Source organism: Astatotilapia calliptera, chromosome 20 (genome assembly GCF_900246225.1).
Source record: "Astatotilapia calliptera chromosome 20, fAstCal1.2, whole genome shotgun sequence".
Lineage (NCBI taxonomy): Eukaryota > Metazoa > Chordata > Actinopteri > Cichliformes > Cichlidae > Astatotilapia > Astatotilapia calliptera.
Window position 1 is genome coordinate 30869877 of NC_039321.1, and position 17500 is coordinate 30887376.

General features: G+C 42.4%; 1 protein-coding gene across 4 annotated transcripts in view; it reads right to left on the reverse strand.

Moving 5' to 3' along the window:
• LOC113013675 (ERC protein 2-like) overlaps positions 1-17500 on the reverse strand; it is a 159461-nt gene that overhangs the window by 22927 nt on the left and 119034 nt on the right. For all 4 annotated transcript variants that reach the window (XR_003270851.1, XM_026154769.1, XM_026154768.1 and 1 more), the window contains one exon: positions 14329-14393. Coding sequence is in view for 3 of the 4 variants with exons in the window: in XM_026154769.1 (XP_026010554.1) it covers positions 14367-14393 (27 nt within the window). In the remaining variant the exon portion in view is untranslated. The remainder of the gene's footprint in view (positions 1-14328; positions 14394-17500) is intronic.

Consider the following 17500-nt stretch of genomic DNA (forward strand, 5'->3'; position numbering starts at 1 on the left):
GATCCGGGGATGGAGCTGGTGCGGTGTGAACACAATTAGCTCAATATGATAAGAAAGGGGCTTGAAAGTTTGAGTTTCCATTCATTCTTTCTCTTGTTATTTTGTTTTTTTGTTATAATCAATTAAGAAACAGTAGAAAACAATCCTTGAACACGAACTTTCTCTTGTTTGAAGTTTGACAAGGACGTCCAGAAAGTGTTTCACAGCTAAATTGAAATGGTGTTGTTGAAAGGCACCAGCTTAACTGTCATTTTGGAGCTATTTTTCAAACAGGACATGAAGAAAAGACTGACAGCTGATGGTTATTCGCTGCAGAGATATTTGGTGGGTGCGCCACTCCACTCAGTGCTGCACTCAGGGCAAAGCACAGAAGTAGGAGAAGCGATTTAGCTTTGACAAGTTATCCCCATCCTACAAGTTGACAGTACTCCTGCCTTTAACTGTTACATGTGAAAACCTGGGTGCCTAAATCAGTGATTCTGAGATTGCCATTGGTGAAGTCTCAACATGAAAATGCCAAGCATGTTGTTGCCTTGTTTTCTTTGTGATATCTTCCAGGGTATAAAAAAGCACACTGGCATGCTTAAAAAGGTTTAAACAGCCAACGTTGTTCCAATTGCCAATTAAACAGGACGAAAGAAATAAGACTGGAGCAACGGAAGCTGGAAGAACAGAAACAGAAAGGCATTCATTTGTGGATGGCTCGTTTCCAAGTTCAAATAGACGGGCTTGTCTTTTTGTATGAATGTGTCAAATGAAAAGGAATTATTCCTTTGAACATGAGCAGAAACACCCACAGATACACACACACACATATATGGCGTACAACAACGTACACACAAACAAATTATGGCTAAGCCTAGTTATTACCTAAGCACACTGGGTTAGCCTGAATGGAATGCCTGCTGTGAAACACACCACTTCCAGACACAAAGACTGGCATTACAGGGGAAAACATGCACACGCACACAGCTCTGACGTGCACGCACTTTACACAGAGAAATAACGATGTAATTAGAAGGCAAACAATGCAAGCAATGCAAACACATGTTTGTATCTTGCTTTCAGTTCTTTTGCATTGCAATGCAGAAGGTTCTGCTGGGCCGTTGTTTTCAGTCCTGCTAAACACATGGTATCTTTTTAAATCAGCGGGTGGTTAAAGCTGGCCAAGGGTGAACATATTCATATGTTTTTGTATAGTTTGTGTGTGGGTGTGTGATAACTTAGACAGTTGGGGAGCAACATTAATATAAAACAATAAATATTAAAATTACTGTCTTAAGTGAATGCTTGGATTTTATTTCCAATTATGCTTTTGTTTTGCATAACCCAAACATAGTGCATCTGCATGTGTGTGTGTGTGTACACATGTTGTTAATGCCAGTAGAGAAGCTTTGTGATTAGAATGAGGAGCTATGATATACAGCTAAGAGTGTGCGGTGTCACATTTGAATGCAACTAATCAAAATAACTTCAAACTCAGGCTTCATAATCAGCCAAAATCCTTCTAATGAAAGGATTCTCAAACATAATGTAGATCATTTCTTTGACTTCTGTGATTCACCTGCTGCTCTTTGTTGAATAGTTGGCCTGCACAGGCATCGCTCATTGAGACAAAACCAGAAAGAGAAGAAGAGAGAAACAGAGAGCTAGAGGAGGGGTTACAGAGAAAGAATGTGTCTGAGAGAGGAAGGCTGAGAAATTAAATTGAGATGCAGAAAAGAAAGACAGATTGCACCCATTCTGGCATGCCATCTTTACGATCTGTCTGTGAGAAAGCTAGTGAAATTGAACTCAGGTGTGGTGTGATGCCGAAAAAGCCATTTTCCCATTAGGTCCATGGAATCTCACATAAACAAATTACAAAAATACTTTCTCTATAAAAGAAAGGGTGAGCTTTCTGTAACTGTGCAGTGAAATCTGAGCAGGGCTTTGTTTATGTGTGTGACAGAGTGTTTACATTGTCCTCTGCTCCCATCCCTTCAGACGGGGAGAGCACCAGGCCTCCAACAGCTCTGTTTCTGTCACACTACCTGTCTGTTTGTGGGTTTTTTGTTATGGAGAACATGTGCTGGTTCTTTATGTGTGTGTGTGTGTGTGTGTGTGTGTGTGTGTGTGTGTGTGTGTGTGTGTGTGTGTGTGTGTGTGTGCGTAACTGCGAAATGCCAATTCACTGTCCTCATTACAACTAGCTTAACCGCTCAAGAGTGATGAGTTCAAGGATGGAGGGAAAGGTTGGAAGCCAAGAAAGAGGGAAAAAACCCAATGATTGATGGTCATGATCTTACACTACTGACTGCACATGGTTGTGACTCGTTTGAGTAACGTCACACACTCCTTACAAACATCACAGGCTGTTCTTTGTCCTTTAGGTAACCTGTAATTTATCCAGTAAGGAACACCTTGCCACATATCACCAAGCATACCTGTTAGCTGACTAAAGCCACAGTCGCACCAAAAACAATTGCCAAACATTTCAATTACTTCCTCTTGCGGTCGATCCCACCTCAGCAAACAGCCACAGCAGCAAAACAAGTCTAGTTAACATCCATCTATCTTCAGAGTATTTATTTTGGCCTTTCTGTGTTTCCATAGCTGCTTGGTGAGTGTAAACTAGCGGCATCTGCATGCCTTGTAGCGAGCACAAGTACAGAGTGAATAAAATGTTTGATATGGATCATTTTAAGCGTCTGGTATGCTAATGTTAGCTGGCTAGCTGACACACTATTTCCTGTCCCACCTGCTGTTCACTACAGCAAGCGAGTAAATTTTGCATGGCCAGTTTTGATCTGGCTTTTGAATGCTCGCACTCAGCAGTAATACTAGAGCTCTAGCAGAAGCCTCCCCAGCCAGCTTCTCCCAGCAAGGGTGGGGATTGAGTCCAGGAGCTTTCAAGGTTACTCATATAAGGGGACAAGTGCAACATATAAATGTGTCCAAATCAACCTAAACATTAGTTCGATCAAATGGTCCAACTTCAGCAACCTAACCTGATCCATAATCCCAACACCTAGAGAGAGTAAAGAACAGAATGTGATGCTGATCTAAGATCAGCAATAGGAGGACCACCCACCAGTGAAGCTAATCCCATGGCTGCAGAGTTGAAGCCTTGCTGCAGGTCACTCCAGGAGAGGATATTAGAGTAAAGCATAGGTGCAATAGTACCTATTGATGATGGTTTTATATTTTATCCTGCCACGCTCTACTGTGCTTGGATTGAGAAAGAATGACTACAAAAATCTCTCTGCCTCTATCAAACTGCTAGAGTACAGTTCATATTTAGCATTACAGTCTGGTGATATAAGTGGTTTTTAAAAAGTGGGCTGACTGTCTATTTTAGGTCTTCTCACGTCACCAAAGTATAGTATCACTAAAATAGCAGTCCTCTTTTTTCATCCACGCACCCAATCCAGGGTCCTTTTTTTCATTTTTTGGGGCGATCGTGGCTCAAGAGTTGGGAGTTTGTCTTGTAATCGGAAGGTTGCCGGTTTGAGCCCCGGCTTGGACAGTCTCGGTTGTTGTGTCCTTGGGCAAGACACTTCACCCGTTGCCTACCGGTGGTGGCAACGGGTGGGCCGCACTGACAGAGGCGCCAGTGTCCGGCAGCCTCACCTCTGTCAGTGCGGCCCAGGGTGGCTGTGGCTACAATGTAGCTGCCATCAGCAGTGTGTGAATGTGTGTGTGACTGGGTGGATGACTGGTTGCGTAAAGCGCTTTGGGGTCCTTAGGGACTAGTAAAGCGCTATACAAATACAGACCATTTACCATTTTTCATGAAATCAATCAAATTAAACCATCGGGCCTGAAAAGTCAAAGACTCACACAGATCTGAAGCTGTTGACATTCTTCTCAACTCTCTGTGTATATTGTGAAAGAAAAACACACATTTTCACACAAAGGTGAATCAGGCTGAAAGCTGGATCTGCATATTCTATCAGACACTCTCTAGAAGGTCAGCAGTGCATTTGTGAACACGTATCAGTAGCAGGGGTTTCAAACCTACCCCATCACATCTGCCATATATGATAGTTCTTACTCATTTTATTTATGAGGCCCAGTTTAACTGACCACTTATCACATAAAGTTACTATAGGCAATGATCCACGCATTGAGTATCACTCCATCAGCAGAAACACAGAAGAGCCCACTGCTGGTTCTGTTTTAGCCAGTCAAACACATTCACATCAAACACTCAGCTGGCGGCAATCTACGAGATATAGAGGAGTAGAAAGAAAAGAGCACAGCGAACAGAAGAGGAGGAGACGGAGATGCACTGATTCAAAGCAACCCTCAAAATGGAAGCCTTGGGACAAACAACCAATCAGAAAAGGATTGCTGTCTAGTCCAATCAGAATGCATTCCAGTGAGAATCCACTCCAGACCTAACCAACAAACCCTGGAGGTAAGCGCAGAAACAAAAGTCACACACAATGTGACCTAGATACAAAGCACAGCATCTTAACTAAGGGCCTGACCACGTCTAGCCTCACCGTTCCTAAAACTGAGGGAGTCTGTGTTCAATCTACCCTGAGTACTAACAGTACCACGTATATGTGAGTTTGTGCCTGTAGGTAGAGGGGACTGTTTGTGTGTGTGTGTGCACACATGACTCAAATGAGGTGGGTGTCTAGGCTTAGACCCTTGTTTCAGAGATGAAAGCAATGAGGATGGTGGCAAGGCAAATGGACGCATGAGTGTTCGCACTGCTGCATGCGCTGCATGTGCATGGCAATTGGTAAGCAGAGACATCTCCATAGGTCTGGAGTAATAAGAGGACAACATGCTAAACAACAACGCATGAAGGCATTTGAGTATGTATGAGTCCACAGGCACACAAACCAGTTTGTGCTTTCCCCTTACGCTTCAACTGTGTGTGTGTGTGTGTGCGCATGGAGTTGTGTCTCAGCCAGAGTGTGTACAGGATTGCATGAGAGTGTGTGGTTGTATAGATCCCTTCTTGGCAGTGGCAGTGTAAACTGAGGAGGGTCTTACATGGGCTTTAATCCTGTGCTGAATGTCATCGTACAAGTGTGGCTTTTCCACAGGGCCAGATAAGAGAGAGGGAACCAGAGGGAGAGTAAGTTCAGTTGCACATGTGTAAGTTATATGTACGTGTGCATGTGGGTGTAAGTGCGTACATGTATGGGAAAGACACCCATGTAAAGGATCCTGACCCACTGGTTGGATGTCAAGGATAATAGCAGTGACATACAGTAAGCTGTGAGGGACACAGAGAGCATTAATCTGCTTGTCTGAGCCGATCTAGTGACAGAGAAAGCGTCCACTCTGACATCCAACTCTAGGGTTTCACTGAAAAACATAACCTGGTTGAAAACACACTACACAGCCCAACAAGCTGATCTGTGTTGCACTAACTTGCATCTGAGCCAGGAGTTTATACACGTTTTTTCATTGTGGGGCTCAAATGAGAAGTTTATTCTGTAGCCCTAAGACTCGGGGGCTTTCTTTCTGCTCCCCGTGTCACATAGGTACCCTGCAGCAAGAGACCCGCGAGCCATTCTGGGATTTGAAGCTTAAGATCAACAAACATTATGCAGAGTTGAAAAGGTCGCTGACATAAAGTGTCAGTGCCTCTTTTTTCATGCAAAATAATTAATTATCATTAAAAATGCTGCAGTGTTACAAACATCAACACAGCTCATCTATTTAATAAATGAGGACAATGTTCGGGAAAATGTTTTCAGCTAGTGTGAGAAATAAAATGCAGCCTGCAGCTATAGACGGCCTAATTAGTGGTCAGCCCTAATGTTGAGTGGCAGTGCAAAGGTTGTTATTACAGTAGTTCAGTGATAGCCCAAGATATGAAGCCTGACTTTCAGTGAGAGGAAACAGGTAAATTCCTGTTAGTTTTCCTCTTCAATTCTACAAGGGGTGTCTGATAGCAGCTCTGGCACGTCTACAACAGGGAAAGAAAATAGTGAAATTCCTTCTTCTATTACTTATTAAAATACATTTAGTGTTTTTTCTCAGCCACGTGGTTTCCATGGGTGTCAATCTTGATCATAACTGTTTGCTTTCTATTAGGCAATTTAAATGTATCTATTGCTACATACACGCGTGTGCAAGATCTTGCAGCAGTACTTGAGCTGAGGTATCCAACGTGCTATGTTTCAGGGTGTTACATCCTTTCGGTAAGTAGCCATATATAGTAAAGTCAGCAGGTGTGAATCCCCCTATTTTGTGGCAACCCCCCACCACATGCTGCCTCTGAATATAGCCCTCTGCCTCGGAGCAGCAGCCACATCTATGATTGGCAGCCTAGGGCTGGGTCTATATGTTAAAAACACAGTTTGGGAAACAGAGGCCTTACCCTAGACCTGAGGCTCTGTGGTATTTTTAGAGCTTTTAGTGTGGCTGCATGTGTCTTTGTGTGTCTGTTAAAGACAGGGAACTCAGGAGAGCATAGGAAGTCTGAAGAAAATAACTGGTTTAAAAGGAAAAGAGTGTGATTCCCATTTTTTTCTGTTTGCAAATCCCAGTGCCTCCCCTCTATCAGTGCTTCTTTGTGCACGTTCACACTTTCTCTTTGGGGTGTAATCCAGCTTGAACACAGGATCTCACCTTTGAGGTACCTTATGCACAGTTACTTTTCTGTATGTCTCATACGCAGGCACGCACACGCACAAACCCACGGATGCTCAAAGTGCCTCCCCAGGTGCAAGTTTCTCCTGAGGGAAAGGATTTTGTGTGCTGCCATCACAATGAGCTGAAAATACCCTTTTAATCCTGCCAGGATCTCTCACTCTCTTTTTTCCCTCGTTCTTGAACTCTCGTTTACACACAAAACTTGCTGCACAGTTAAAACCTATTCAGTTAATCAATATCGTGCCCAGTTTGTGCCGATATACCACTCCTGCGACGCAGTATTTAAATATGTATTTCCAATATTCTAGATCTAAAGGAAATTTAAAAGGTGAATGTGTCTTGAGCAAATCCATTTGAAGAAGAACTTATTGTTTTATCAGTGAGGTGTTTTATGTACTTGTGTTTTATTGTATTTTATATTTGTATTTTATTGTACAGCACTTTGGTCAGCCTTGGTTGTTTTTAAATGTGCTTTATAAATAAACTTGACTTGACTTGACAAGTGACAGCGATAATAAATAATGAAGCATAAAACCGAGAGAAGAAAAAGGAGGAAGACAAAGGTGAAAAACAGCGACAGTTCAAGGTGGACTGATTTATGACTGTGGGCTAACTTGTACAGAGAAGAAGAGCTTACAGACTGAATCATACCTGGCATGTTCAGACAGAGAGGGGAAGATGAGGGAGTTCAGTATTCCAGCTTACATTCTCACTCGGTCTGCAAACTGTAAATGTTTTGTCAGTAATATAAGAAAGTAACAATATTATTCAATACCAGTGAAATGTCCATCCAATCAGGAGAAGGCCACTTCTGAATACTAGTGATACGTCTGTATTAGCTGGATAAATCATTAGGACAAGGATGAAAACAAAAAACCCAACAAAATGAGCTTCTTATAAAGCTGTTGAGAGCACCACTGAAAATATTTACTTAATTGGTACGTCAACAAGACTGTATAAATGATAAGCATCTAATAGGTTATGACTAGGGCCCCATATGATCCTATGATGCAACAAGTTTCTGATTCATCCCATCATCAGTGGCCAAAAGAAGAATTACATTTTGGTCTGCACTGTGTGGCTTGAGTAAGAAACCCCTTTTCATACCCAAGAGGACAGTTGTGTGGCTTAGTGAAGGAAGGTGTGTGTCTAATACAACCAATTAGCAGAAAAGTCTTCAGATCTCCATATTTTGGCTGGGCTACTGAGGTGGGCCACACAGGGCTTTGTAGATTGATTCTGACAAGCTGCTCGCACATGTACATTTTAACTGCATGGATAAGCACTGATGAATAGGGATTTACTTGCAATTACAGAATTTAAAAAGCCAAATATTAGTCGTTCCTGCAAACGCAGGTTTGCATGAGCCATTGTACATGTGGCCATGTCTCTGCCTGCGTAATGAGCGTGTTGCGGGTGGGGAAAGGGAGCTTACTAAGACAAACCACCTTATGATCCCCACATCAGGTGTTTAATCGTCTTCTTCTTCACAGAACTTCAAAAAAAGGACACACACACACACACACACACAGACACACACACACACACACACACACACACACACACACACACACACACACACACACGAATAAACTTGTCTGCTTCACTATTTATTCTTTCCTTCTTTTCTCTCTTCCACATTTCCTCCTTCTAGACCTGCTGCAGCTGCAAAAGTGTCTGTGGGTTACATCTGTCTACAGCTTCACACACCGACAGTGACAAAGCATCCCTGTCGCTGCTCTTCACCTACATTAAAGAAATGTTTTGCATTTCAAAAGCAAGTATGTTCGATTTTTACAGTATAACTTAAGTAAAAATGTGGCCCTGAGTAGGGTTTAGCTTCTTCTTAACCTTTTCAAGACACGGTCTTCAGATTTGCCACACAAATAAACTACATTTTTTAAAAGTTGCCACAAAGAGAAGCAGCAACTCGCACTGCCAAAAGAAGTTTAGAACATAACCAAGTTGTTGTTGTTTTTTCTTTTTAATTGAACTACATACAGCATACTCAGATCTCAGTGCTCAGGTGTTGCTGAGCTATCGACTTCCCTCCACTCCTGCTCAACCTGGTGGAACCACCTTTGACTTCACAGACTGATTATGCTGACAGCTAGCTGAAGGATGGCCTCGGTCAGACGCCTCTACTGACCCCTAAGCCATGGTTCACTGACTACCAAAGACACATGGCGCAGCACAGCTTTGAACAAAGACGTATCATTAACCCAAACATTACCCAAATACATTCAGATTTTGTGCACACGCTGCTGGTTAGTAGACTACAACTTTAATAAGGTAGACAAAATATTGGAATTATAGGAAACGACTTCCTATAAGAAACACAACAAACAACATGGTACTTGAGTTCAATGACCCAGTGTAGTTTCTGTTTCTGACGAGACTCTAGTGGCACCACCCAAACTATAATTGCTTCAACAATATTTTATTTTCACACATAAATTAAGGGTATGATTTATAAAGCGCCGCCTCGAGCCGACTGACTGTTTAGAAAATCCAGTGTATTCATTAATGAACATTTACTGACTCATGTTGATATAAAGGAGATGATATTTCTTCAGGCAGTTTGTCAGCTTGTAATAATGAATGCGTGGGGTGATAGTTGTTTGCTAGTTCTAACCTGGCACACGGTGCAGGAAATAGTGGCAGGGCTGTGTCAGCTGCTGGCCTCATTTTTCACTGGAAGCTACTTACATTATTCCCTTTACCAGGTACACCTTGTTGGTTTTGGGTTGGATCCCCAGCTGGTACCAGCAAACCTTCAAAACTGCTTTAATTCTTCGTGGCATCGATTCAACAAAGTGCTGGAAACATGCTGCAGTTACTGCAGAATCGTCAGCTGCACATCCAGGATGCAAGTTTCTCATTCCACTACATCTCAGAGGTGCTCTGTTGGACTGGCATATGGTGACTGTAGGGGCCATTCGAGTACAGCGAACTCATTGTCATGTTCAAGAAACCAAATTTAAAATCTCTGAGCTTTGTGGAGTGATGCATTATCATTATCCACTGATAGCAGCCATCAGTAGATGGGAAAATCAGTGAACATGGGCAACAACAATACTCATTTAAACAATGCTCAATCGGTACTAAGGTTGATACCGTTGAGGCTGGCAATGGATTCTGTCTATATGTTCTTTTAGTTCTGCAGTAGAAACTCATCAGACCTGGCAACAACCTTCTGTCGTCCAGTTTCGATGAGCCTTTGTGAACTGTAGCCTTAGTTTCATGCTTTTAGCTTGCAAGAGTGCATCTGGTGTAGCTGCTGTAGCCCATCTCAAGACTCTTTGTGCTGTGTGTTCAGAGATGCTCTTCTGCATACCTTGGTTCTAATGAGTGGTTATTTAAGTTACTGTTGCCTTCCTAACAGCTCCAAGCAGTCTGGCTATTCTGCTCTGACCTCTGGCACCAACGAGGCATTTTCGCCCTGAGAACTGCTGCTAACTGGATATTTTCTCGTTTTCAAACTATCCTTTGTAAACCCTACAGAAAATGTGGGGAAATCCCAGTAGAATAGTTTCTGATCTGCCGGGATTTCTGAAATTCTCAGGCCAGTCTGTCTGGCACCAACAATCGTGCCACATTCAGAGTCACGAAAATCACCTTTCTCCCCCAGTTTGAACTTCAGCAAGTCGTCTTGACCATGTTTACATGTGATGTGTTTCTGCGATGTGCCAGGTGACTGCCAGATTAGAAACCTGCGTTTCTGAGCAGTTGAAAAGAGGAGCCTGTTGAATTAGCTGGGGAGTTTAAATGATGTAGTGATAAGCTAGTTAAGGTTGCTATTTTGTTTACAGTTAGAAATCTATAAACAACGTGAGACTGAAATTATCACATTATATTTTTATATGATGTTAGTTTCTTTTACAACTACTTAGGAACTTTTGGTCTCAGGTCTGTTATGAAGATAAAGACAGCTGTGATTATGGGCTGTAAAACTGCATTTACAGAAGCCATCTCTATGGTGCACAGCACTTATGGTCTGTGAAAGCTCAATTTCATGGATATGCACATACAACTTTATATTTATTTTATACCTGGAGCTCATTTATAATCAGCAGGCTGTTGCAAGAAAAGAAGAAAAAACACAGAATAGTGATGTCTAGAAGAAAACCTATAGGGCAACTTTGTTTGATGGCCATAAACAGAGGATAAAAGAGATTTTATCTCTTAAAAGTATGCAGTGGGCTGAGATATCTGGTGTTTATGTTTAACAGAACAGATCCCAGTTAAAATCTATGTATGTTTAAAGAGATCAACACCTTCAAGGGGAGTAATCTCTAGAAAGCATCACTCCCAGTCTTCTGGTTATGACTCAAAACTACAGACAGAAAGCTCTGGCCAGCTCTGCCACTCTGAGGGTGAGTGAGTGTGCATACCAGGAGTACTTCATATATTACTACATACTGTATTCTGCTGACATTTTAAATGCGAATTCCTCCTTCTGGGGACATAAAAGGCCCCCTATCCACTTTCACTATATAAAAAGCAAAAAAACTCAAACTTTGTTCAAGGTTACAGTTCGTTAAGATTAGGATTCAGCTTTGTATTTATTTCTTAACGAAATTGGACGCTAACATATCAGCTATGTTTGTCAAGGCAAAACATGAACCGAGAGACCCTCAGTAGAAGAAGTGGTTTGATCCATAGCTTCTCCAGTGTGTCTGTCAAAGTGTCCTCAGGCAAGATACTGAAGCCCAAAATACTCCCGATGCAAGTGTGAGTGTGTATGTAATACAGAAAGTGCCTAAAGGGATACAACTGTATGGATGGGGAATGTGGCTCGCACACGGAGTTAGAGTAGAGCTAAACAATTATCAGTCCTTTTATGCTGGACTAAGATATAGTAAGCTCTGGCCTGCAGTGCACAGGAGGAAGATGAGGAGATGAAACTTTTACCTGCTCACATGGCCCCCAAAGCTGCTGTGCTTTAATCTGGCTTGGATTTCAGCTCCACTCTGCCCTTTAATTATTTCCATGTCCACTCCATTTGTTAAGTAAAATCCATTCAATAGGCTGACAGAGGATTAAGAGGACTGTGATGTTTCTGACAATGTCGTTTATGTTGTGCATTCTTCTAAACTTCATCTTGACTTGCTAGCTAACCACGACCATGTGTCATTTCCTAATGATCCTAGATTGGCTGGATCCAAAAAACAAACAAACCAACAAAGAGAAAAATACTTCCAGGTTTAAACAGTTTGGATTTTGGGCTTTTTTCTCTTGTCTTTGTTCTCCCTCGTGCTCTGAGATGTACTTTTAATTTGCCAATGATCAACAGGTTAGCAATCCACCGCTGCACATAGACACTCTTGGGATGCTCGCAAACATACACAATGTTGCCATACAAACACTGTATCCTCTGCGAACAAAGAGTGGGCAAATGAAAGCCATCTTCTTGACTTGTTTTAACCTGAACAAAGTGCGTGCACACACATGCATGTGAGCAAACACAAATACATACATGTACACAAACACATTTCTGTCCTCACTCGGAAAGCCTCTGAGCTTCTTTTTGCTTTATTCAGTACAAATAGCTTCATGGTGGGATAAAAGCATAATGTTTCCAGAAACCCCCCACACTGTGCTTCACTCTTTTGGCCTCATGTTCTCCCTCACTTTTTCCTCTGACCCCCTTCTCTTCTGCTCTCACTCCAAAAGGACATTCTTATTTCATTAGAGGTGGGGTCTAGGAGGCCAGCGGGTAAACAAAACCTCTGTAATCAACAGCAGGACATACACAGCCTCAATGAGCCAATCAGAGTCTGTAAGACAGAACCATGGCTAACCAATACAAATCCACACCTGGATGTTTAGAACTCAAAGTTGCCAACTCAAACTCAGCACTTGGGTTCTTGTGGAATGCAGCCTAGCACCGGGACCCAAGGTTATCCATAAGAAACACCAATAAAATCTAGCATGCACACAAGCGCCCAGACACACAGATCCCTGGCTATTTGTCTATCGGTGCTGTCATCTCTGTTTGCTCATATTAGGGAGGGCTCACTCAGGGACAGGATATGGGGATTAGGTCTGGCCTTATTGCGCTGTAGCTACATACCACTGAATAGCTCCCATCTGTTCTCCCATAGAGGATGGCTAATACACGTTAGCTGCGCTCGTGCTTTGCACTGCCAGAATAACAGCAGTGGATAGATGAGCAGCACTGATATCGCTAGCCACAACACCACTCTGCACCAAAGGCTAATGTGCCTGGCTTATTCTATTAGATTAGGATAAGAAGAACTAATACACAAGTATACGCAGAAGATCATCATATCTGATTGGAGATACTAAAGCAGTAGGCTAATCATGGGTCCAATTCCAGATTTACCTTAAGGAAAATGTGTTAGAGCAGGGCAAAGTTAAACCCTAAGAAAGGTGGAGAGAGCAGGAGAGATGGAAAAAAGATGGAGAGATGGAAAGAGAGGGAGAAAGGGGGCAGTGTGGTCTGTTTCATTACGGTGAATCCTGACACTGCTGCATTCTCAGCACACATGGACTGGATTATAGGCTATGTGGGCTGCTCCGCCACTGTATAGCTCACCAACACTCACTTCAACACACATACATGCACACACACACACGAGCACTTGCGAATGCGCACACAAACAACGTGGCTGAAGACTCAAACGCTTTGCACTGCAGAAAGGCAAACCATTTGCTCACGCTATAGGACTCTTAATCCCAAAAGCAGTGCTGGGGCAAAGTGCACAACTTCTAAGTTGTTGAGGTTAGAGGCAGAGTCTGCTTGTGATGGTCCACCTGTGGATTACTGGGGGAAAGGAATGAGATGCACTGGAAACTATGAGTACACTATGCAGCCTGGTTTTCGCTCCCATTCCCACATGAATACATAAGGGCCCTTTTGCTTTTTTCATCTCGCTTTCCCTACCTTTGTTGTCCCTCATATGTACATTTATATGTCTCTTTTACACCACACACACACACACGTATTAGCTCGAAGCAAACCATTACCTCCCTGCACAGACCTCTTGCTGCACGTCTGTGTTCAAAGGGACCCTAAGCCCATGGGGGGGGCTTCGATATAAAACTCCCCAAACAGGAATTATGCTTTATGACTTGACATTCTTCATTTTATGCTTTTTTAGCTTTCAGCCTTGAAAAAAACCCTTTCATGGCTGTTCTGTGTTGTATTATAATTAGCTACCCCACACACTGGCACACAATAGGGTGGAGTAGTGCGGTAAAACTTTACTGTGACTGAAAAAGTGGGGTGCGGAGAGACAGACTCATCCATCTCTGGTTTTTCTCACTGTGTCGTTTTTATCACCTATGGGCCCTGGTATGTTCGCTTTAGGCTGCTGGGTGTATATAGGTCCAATAACACACAGTTTCCTATAGAGCCCAGAGTGCATGCGCCACACTCAGCACAATCAGCATATGAACACTTCTCTGAAAAGCAGCCTAAAAACTCTAAACATATACATAAAACTGAATGAAACTTCCCCGAGCAATGGAAAAGTCGGCTCTATTCCACTCTCCTGTGTCAGAGTTGGGTAATGCTGTGGTTATTGTGGTATCATCAGTGTTCCTGTCTAATGGTTACTCAGCCTACTGAAGAAGTGCATTGTGTATACGATCATTAAAGTATTTGGAACACATGTACAGTATGACACTCTGGCAAGGGCTAATGTTAACTTCAAAACTAGCCTAAGGTGTAACAACAGCTGTGCGGAAACTCACTGTGAAGAAACAGATGTGGGTGGTCATGTTGGTGGTCATCATGCCCATATTCCCTCTTCATCATCCTGTGAGTGAACAGTAAAAACATGCATCATCATTCTTATCATTTCATTGCGCAAATTCTGGTTTATTGGGTTGAGTCTCATTAACTAACTTCTCTGTCCAGCCTTAAACCCCGATGACTTTAAATCCAAACAATCCTGCTCATGCTCTCATTCAGAAAAGCTGTGCATGATATCACCATTCCTCAGTGTGATTGTTAGAAACCAATAACTAAACACATAAGGTGTTTCCTTTAGACTGAAACTGTGCAGACAAGAGCCCTGCTAACCAGAAGGCTAATTCACTTAGACACTTACAATATGATAGTTAGCATGACCTGGCAGCTCACTATAGCCAAACCCTTGCCTGCACAATGCTAAAATAGGCTTCAGTAAAGCAGAGTCTATGCTAATGTGACACTCCAGCAAAAAAAAAATCTTGGCTGTACTCCACGGTGGCTTTGGTTGAACTGAGTAGTTGTGACAAGCTCGGTAAACTCAGTAGGCTACATCTCAGCAGCTAAGCTATAGATATAATGGCCTTTCAATGGAACATGCTACGTGCTAAAAGCTAACGTGCAGTGAATGGCTGTGACAGGCCCCGTAAACAGAGCCAGACCTATAACCACTCATTCTGCCAGGTTAAACACACACACACAGACACACAAACAGGCCAAATACCATGTGCTACTTCTCATAAAGTTGAAGCAGCCAGCATGTTAGGACTTAGAATAAAGAACAACAATCTAAAAGAAAAGGTTGTATAATTCTGTCTCTGATAAACACTTTATGGCTGCTTTCTATTTCCTTCCGAGGCTATTGCCAAGCATCTGGCAGCGGTGCTGGCATGCCTAAATGAGAGCAACATGAACGCAACATGCCCGTCAAACTGCACAGACTCCATGCTGAGACACAAACCCAGGGTGCTAAATCCACATCCTGTGCATGTCACCTCAGAGTATTTTTCACTTGTCCTCTCACTAACTCCATTACTAATTAAGCAGGGGCCTGGGAGTACAGTTAGAGGATTGGTTTGAACCTGATAACTGTGGCAATGAGATTTGAATGAGATGTGGTTTTGGCGCCTTGGAAAACTTGAAAGTGTATTCTCGTGTTTGTGTATCCAACATGCCAGCGCATGGATGTGTGCTCACGCGTCTTAAATTTGCAGCGCGTATGTGTGTGTGTGTGAGCACGTGCAAATGCAAACGCATTGCAAAAAAAAAAGTGCATGTGTGGTCACTGGTATGTTATTCATGGCACTAGCTGTATCTTGGAAAAGCATTGTGGTCTCTAGGGTGAGCATGGAGAGCCTCTTCATCATCATTATCATTATCATCATCAATCATCCTTCAAGTGGTGTTCCTGGACCCGGCAACGGACTGAACCACTGACCTAGCCACACTTGTTTATTATAACTGAAATGGGAATGACGGAGGAAAAGAAGGGACAGTAAGGAAATGGAGAAAGAGAGATGTCACTAGATGTTAAAGAAGGAAAAGACAGAAATTGGTGGAGTGGATAAATCACGAGCAGAGGCAAAACAATATCAACTAGAGGTGAGACAGACAGACAGAACAACATGTTTTTTGGGGGGAAAAGCGTAACTAAACATGTCAGTTAAACTGCAAGGAGGCAAAAGAAACGTGAAGACCAGTGTTTGGAGATAAACACTATGACCTCAGGGAAGTCAAGTTAATTGCTGAAGTTTCCCATAAGGTCAAAGATCAGAAATGAGGAAAAAACAATGAGGTGGCATATCTGACCTCTGTCAACAGGGTCTGCTGGTCATTTTAAACTGTGTGTTTGACACAAGGGTACCAAAAAATCCTAAATGCAGAACAGGAAGGTGAAGATGTAGTGTTGACTGACACGTTCATGTTTCTCTTTTGTGGCAATGCAACCAGGGCAAAAAACTAGCATTTTTTTTTTCAATTAAAGTTATAAAAAAGAAAAGGAAAGAACCCTAACAAGGCTATTATCCTTCACCCTTTTTCAAACATGGTAAAGAGAAAACACTTGGAGCAGATGTGCAACAATAACAAATAACATATAAACAGGGAAATGAACTCTGTAAAACATCTGCAGCTGGACCGTCTCCACGCTGGCTAAATCGTTATCAGCATCGAAGTAAAATCAGGATCTAAGTAACGTCAGCATCTTCAAAACTGGAAATATCTTTCAAAATATAAAATGCGCCCGCGATTTCCTTCTGCTAGTGCCCTGACCTGTCACGACACTGAAAACCGAGGGCGTCTGTTATTTTCCTTGAGTCATGACCGAGGCCAGGAGTTAGCATCTGAATTTCAGACACAGACATTTCTCCCATTCCACTGCGTCCTTTTGTCTCGTGGGCTGCGACCGGCCCGACATGCTGCCACTTTTAGTTTAAAGTGAGTTTTTACAAAGTTTACACAACGCGGTGATCTGTTTGACGTCAGACTTTGCAAAACCATTAAAGTGTGTTTGAATAGCAAAGCTCGCAAGAACAGACGTTTCCAAGGAAACGGCAACAACTAGTTTCCAGACTTCAGAGAATGATTTTTCATCGTTACCGCAGAGAAAACTGCTATCACACATTTCACAATTTCTTTTCTCTAATCCAAGGTCTAATCTGTTCTCTGTGAACATTTTCCCATTCCTTTTCTTATTCTTGCACGTTGCGTTTTAATCTTCGGCTTTCGTTTTCCCCCAAACGCCGCACAGAAAGGAAGAGCCATCGCAGTTCTCTTGTATAGACATAAAAATTCACCCTTAGCAGTGAGCATAATCCAGCCAATCGCCACAGATTTATGACTTATTTTGTTATTCTGTACATTCTTAACAAGATTTCCCAGAAACCCTAATAATACTTTTTTTGCAAGCTGTTTTCAGTCCAACTTGAAAAAGTTGAAGTATCACTTGCAGAGAGGCACTGTTTCATATGTCAAACACTATAAACACTGTTGCAGTAAAACTGCACCGGGTAGTCATACTGAGGCAAAGATATTTATAAGTACAAAGTGACGTGGAGTAATGTGTGATAGTAAAAACGAAACCCCTGCTGTTCACAGTTCAGGAGAAAGTCTACTGTGGCTGCAAGTGATACGAAGAAACAATGTGGTTTAATAGTGGGATAATATTTTACCAAG